The 5,160-nt window shown below is 43.7% G+C and overlaps 1 protein-coding gene across 1 annotated transcript; it reads right to left on the reverse strand.

Annotated features, from left to right (window-relative positions):
• Positions 1 to 398: 398 nt before the first annotated feature.
• Positions 399 to 4,694, reverse strand: LOC142775069 (uncharacterized). Its single transcript, XM_075876388.1, has 5 exons — positions 4,506 to 4,694; positions 3,273 to 3,421; positions 1,207 to 1,510; positions 673 to 861; positions 399 to 557 (listed from the first exon to the last, which is right to left on the reverse strand). The coding sequence occupies exons 1-5, from the start codon at positions 4,629 to 4,631 to the stop codon at positions 399 to 401; spliced, it is 927 nt and encodes a 308-aa protein (XP_075732503.1). The 5' UTR covers positions 4,632 to 4,694.
• Between the last annotated feature and the right edge of the window lie 466 nt (positions 4,695 to 5,160).

Raw genomic sequence — 5,160 nt, forward strand, 5'->3', positions numbered from 1 at the left:
CCTAAAAATTATTAGAAAAAGAAATTGCTGACAGAGTAAGTTGACCCTGAAGAAACATTTCAAACTTTAAAAAATACTAACTGTAATGCCGATAGAAAGAAACAAGGGGCGCTTTCAGTGAATGCTTCAACTTGCGTTGAACACGCAGTATATAACACACGATTTCACCATCGCTATTTCCTAGTAAGCGTGACAATAATGTTTTCGTATGCTTGCAAGTCTCCACTTTCTGCACGAGTATAGGACTATTGCTAGATAAGAAGCGGGAATTGTTTGAAATGACAGACGCCGATATTCGACGCTTATATTGGTTTTAATTACAAATATATATATCCACTTTCGATTGGTGGCTTTTCTTTTAACACTGTATTTCATAGTTCTAACAAATATCGTATATCTTATATTCTTCTTGGACAGTCGGTGATATCCAGGCTGATCGGTACATAAAATTCCCTTGAGCGTCTCTCCTCGCTATGAGCCTCAGAGGATGACGTGTGGTACCCGTCGCCGACGTTCGAGATAGCCTCGCTCGATACCTCGCCTTCACCTGACAACGGCTGGAACAGGAATTCCAGAAGGTCCTTCGTAGTTATCCTGCATTGTGTCTCAATTAGCTTGACCATGCTGCATCATCTGTAAAAAACTTTCTGTAACTAGTGCAATAATACTCGCCTTCTTGCCTGTAGCTTCCCCTAAGAGGCTTCCACCCACACCTGATATCAGATGGAGCAGCAGTAGCAGCGCCAAGAAGATAACGATGTCGGCCGTGCGCAGCTGACATTCGTGCACCCCGTCCACTCTGACGTGTGATGTCCCGCAAGGCTTGATGTTACCCATGATGTCCAGCAGTGGGGTGGTCACCTTGCAGAGAAATATTTCGCAGATTGAGTACACATTGGAACAAGGGGTAACAAGTGTTGTGTTGAACAGTAAGCTAATTCTGCCAAGTAATAATGCGCATTCGCTTTCGCTTGGTTTCGAGACTGTGATAGCGGAAGTAATAAAGAAACTGACGGACACTTTAATGATCACTCTTTCACGCACAAGCTGAAAACCTGTCTTGTCAATTGTGCCTGAGTAAGGAAAGACTGCTTTTTTTCCGTTTTCCAGTAAAAGGAAGGCGCCTACTGTGAAAGCCTAACTCTTACATTATTGCTTATAACTTAGAAGATAACATATTTGAAATATTTAAATGTTGAAACGAACCCATTTCGCGGCGTTGCGGTAGCTCGTGTTGTCCTTGTAGTCTACTTTTATGACTGCCTCGTAGTCGACGAGCAGGTTGAGCTCCTCTTGAACCACCGCTTTGCTCAGGTCGTGTCGCTGATAGAGCATGTGACAAATGCGCTCGAATCCCGGCCATGCTTTGCTCTTTCGCCATTGCTCGATCGTATCAAGCACTATCTCTTTGTGCACCGGCGCTCCGGGCACGTTGAAAAAATAACAGTGTGCTCCTACCAGTGTTGCCGGAGATACGCTCTTTTTCGGCGTGCATTCAGCGTCGAACGAGCTGCAGGAATAAAAAAATTATCAACAGCTGTTAGCGAAGCGCCTTGGCCCCGCCGTGGTGGTCTAGTGGCTAAGGTACTCGCTACTGACCCGCAGGTCGCCGGATCCAATCCCGGCTTCGGCGGCTGCATTTCCGATGGAAGTGGAAATGCTGTACGCCCGGGTGCTCAGAATCGGGTGTACGTTAAAGAACCCCACGTGGTCGAAATTTCCGGAGTCCCCCACTTCGGCGTCTCTCAAAACCATACGGTGGTTTTGGGGCGTTAAACCCCACACATATATCATTAGCAAACCGCTTTGCCGAGAGCCCAATGTCTATGGACACAATTCAGTCACCAGAAAAAAGGAAAATAAAGCACTGAGGGAGAAAACTGTTGAATATGTGCGGGATAGTCACCAAGGCTTTTGTTACCCCCCCAATGCTCTATACTATAACTAATCCAGAGCACAATATCAAAATCACCGTCCACTACCTGTGTTTGTAAACAGCTAAAAGGACTAATACCCTCCAGTGTTATAATATGGAAAGACGGGAAAGAGTTTTGGCCGTATACTGATCTTACGCGCACCAATATCTTATGATCTTATGCGCACCAACACAAACGAACCGTTGACAAAGAGTGCGCTGGTCCTTGTGAACTATTCGTTTGTGTCTACGTGTTGTATGCGCAAAAGTTTCAGTATGCGCGTGCTATTTGTCATATCTGATTCTCAGCTGATTTGTTTACCTCTTAAGCAGCGGTTTTTTGGCAGTGGCTTCCATATCGCAATATCCTCTCTAATACAGGTAACAGCAGCGGGCAGAGTTTTTCGGTGGGACAGTTCTGTCTTTTGTGAAGGCTATCAGTTTTGATAAGTGAGGTTCTAAAAAGCCTGGCGGTGCCCTGGCTGCTCTGAAGCGTGTTGGCAAGGTCGGAGGTAAAAATTCTGCCAGAACCAATTGAGTTTGTGTATATTTATCAGAACATTGCTAATTTTTGCCGAGGAAAAACATGTTTATGCTATGCCTGCCTATCATTTATAAGCCCCGTATATAGCCAACAGCAGCATACGTCATCCGTCAGTAACAACACTAGACAAAATTAAACAGCGCTAACGAGCACTGTTATGAAGTTCTCGACAATACGAGAAATCGGGGCACTGCTATGCTATTCATTCCCTCGCTGAAACACTGGGCTGGCTTCGGTAAATTGTGATGTTGCATAAGAATATATATATATATATATATATATATATATATATATATATATATATATATATATATATATATATATATATATATATATATATATATATATATATATATTCAACTGTACTTCAATAAAACAACGTCTAACCACGTTATTATGACGTGAATGTAAGAAAATTACAGTACAAGTGAGTTCAAAACATGCAATTACATGCAATTTAAACGATAACAGTATTACTGTGCCCCCAAATCTTGACCTCATTTCACAAAGGACGCCGTTGAGGGCTCCGGAAGTTCGCTGATTACCTTCGGTAATTTAACGCCTATTTTAGTCTATCATTTTTTTCCAAGTACACGTGCACAAGGCTCAGACATTATTGCTTCAACCGAAGATGAACCCGCCGCAGCTTGGATGTCTTCTCGCTGCCTTCGAGTGACTTGTCGAGCTTCGTAAACACTAGACCACCTTTGTGGGTACCGACTAAGTGCAGCGCGTATTCTGATGTCACGCATTATCAAGCATTTCTTATTTATGACATCTATCACTCAAAAAATTTCATAAAAGTTCACCTACTTGGGACAGGTTTCTTTCAAGAGTCTGCTACAGCGCTTTGGCTCCTCGAACAGCAGCGGCGAGAAGGTGTCGATTATGCCATTCTGTCTCAGGTGAAGGTCGTCCGTCTTGATTTGTGAGGTGCGGTCCTTCTGGAGCTTATTGTCAGCCTTGGACAAAAAATATTCAGGGAGCAGCAGCTAAGTTTGATTTCTTTGTATTTTTTAGAGCATCATTCGATTTGAATAGAGTAAAGACGGTGTTTATATGATAACTCCATATTATCCGCAATATCCAGTGGTATGGGCGGTGTTATCCATGATGTAATGAACGTCAATAGATAGCCATTGCTGGCGGGTGCTGGTATATCAGGCGAGTAAATACGGTAAACCAGAACACCAACGGTTACCATTCATCACTTTGCGAACACGTAACGAATGGGCACGCTTTAAGTGTTTCTGACGCATATAAGAAAAGCCGATTTGCCGTAGTAACGATGCGTAATGCAGATGCGTTATGTGGAAACGATGCGTAATGCAGAATAACGCTTATGAAATGTTCACATCAGTCGCAAGTCGCGAGACTAACGCAAGTCATTTGCGTTAGCATTTCACACTACATGATCTGCTCCTCTATAAAACAAACATTAGCGGGAAGATAATATCGGTGGTGTTCTCCTGAAATCATAGAATCAGCCCTCTGTAACGTGGCAGGTGCCGGAAAGCCTGATATTCTTGATTGATCTAAAGACTTACGATCACCTTCTATTGAAAAATCAGGCAAGTTAACGTAATGTTGTTGAAGGCAATGCCGATTGTTCATTTGCGTTTTCTTTATATGTATACTTGTAATGTTTTGCTTGCACACTGCTTCAGTGAATAAAATATCTCCTTTTTTATTAGGCAAACTGCGTTGTTCGACTGCTTTTGGTTTATAAATGCGAGTTCCATGTTAGACAAACATGATTACGACGCCTCTATGCCCCTAGAAATCATATGCTTTGTGATTCACGTTCTGCACCGCAATAACGATCACTCTGGCACATAAACGCGGTAGTTCCATGCGTATTAAACGAAACCATAGTCTAATATGTGTGATTCTTTAAGAACAGCGATTGAGATGTACATATGAAGCGAAATTATACGCCAAGGTTTTATGTCTATCATACAAATCATCAATTTGACAGACAACCTTACTACACAAAAAGCGAAAGGGTCCCTTCAATATGCTGCCGCTGTGAACAGCCAGGCTCACCTGATTGAGCGGAAGAAGACGGCGTTGCGCTGAGTCGAAGTGGTCGTTTGCTTTTCGTTTCTCCATGCTACAGCCCGCCTTGTGTGCAACCATTGGCGTGGCGAACCGTCTGGTCAAAGGAGGCATGCGAGGTTGCTTCCTCGTACTCTTAGCCTTCTGGAACCTGGACCAAACTGCTTGCGATGCGACGTGGCGTTAGAACAAGGCACGTGAAATCTCTTCTACAGCTTGGCCGAGATGCCCGTTCTGGGACAGCACGTGATCCTCTTCGTCTTCACTCGATAGAAACCCGTTACTGGTGCCACTTGGAATGAAAACCTTACAGTGGTTTGACAAGAGCCCAGCTGTCTTGCTGCTCTCTTCGAAAAACGCCAGGCATATGCTGAAGGCGCAGCACAGTCACACCGAAATTTAGAAGAGTGGCCTTTCAGAGCCTTTTCGAAATACTCATTGGGTAACTGCTGGAAGCACCTTTGCATGATGCCCACTACGGCTCATTAAACGGACCCTGAAACGGTTTTGACGATTTTTTACAAACACATTGGGCCGGTGGACCAAGTCCCAAGGGTAAATCAGAGACCGATTGGAGCTCACTGCGTAAACTTTTATTACAGCATTTTAAAGCTGCGAATCGCTCCAGATCGCTGTAGATAAC

This window comes from Rhipicephalus microplus, chromosome X, assembly GCF_043290135.1.
Source record: "Rhipicephalus microplus isolate Deutch F79 chromosome X, USDA_Rmic, whole genome shotgun sequence".
NCBI lineage: Eukaryota > Metazoa > Arthropoda > Arachnida > Ixodida > Ixodidae > Rhipicephalus > Rhipicephalus microplus.

Excerpts from the sequence above, each read along its gene's own strand:
- LOC142775069 (XM_075876388.1), bottom strand. The coding sequence starts at position 4,631 with ATGCCTCCTTTGACCAGACGGTTCGCCACGCCAATGGTTGCACACAAG. Across the intron at positions 3,422-4,505 it reads GTCTTCTTCCGCTCAATCAG|GCTGACAATAAGCTCCAGAA; the intron begins GTGAGCCTGGCT and ends TTTTTGTCCAAG. Across the intron at positions 862-1,206 it reads ACCGCAACGCCGCGAAATGG|GTGACCACCCCACTGCTGGA; the intron begins GTTCGTTTCAAC and ends TTTCTCTGCAAG.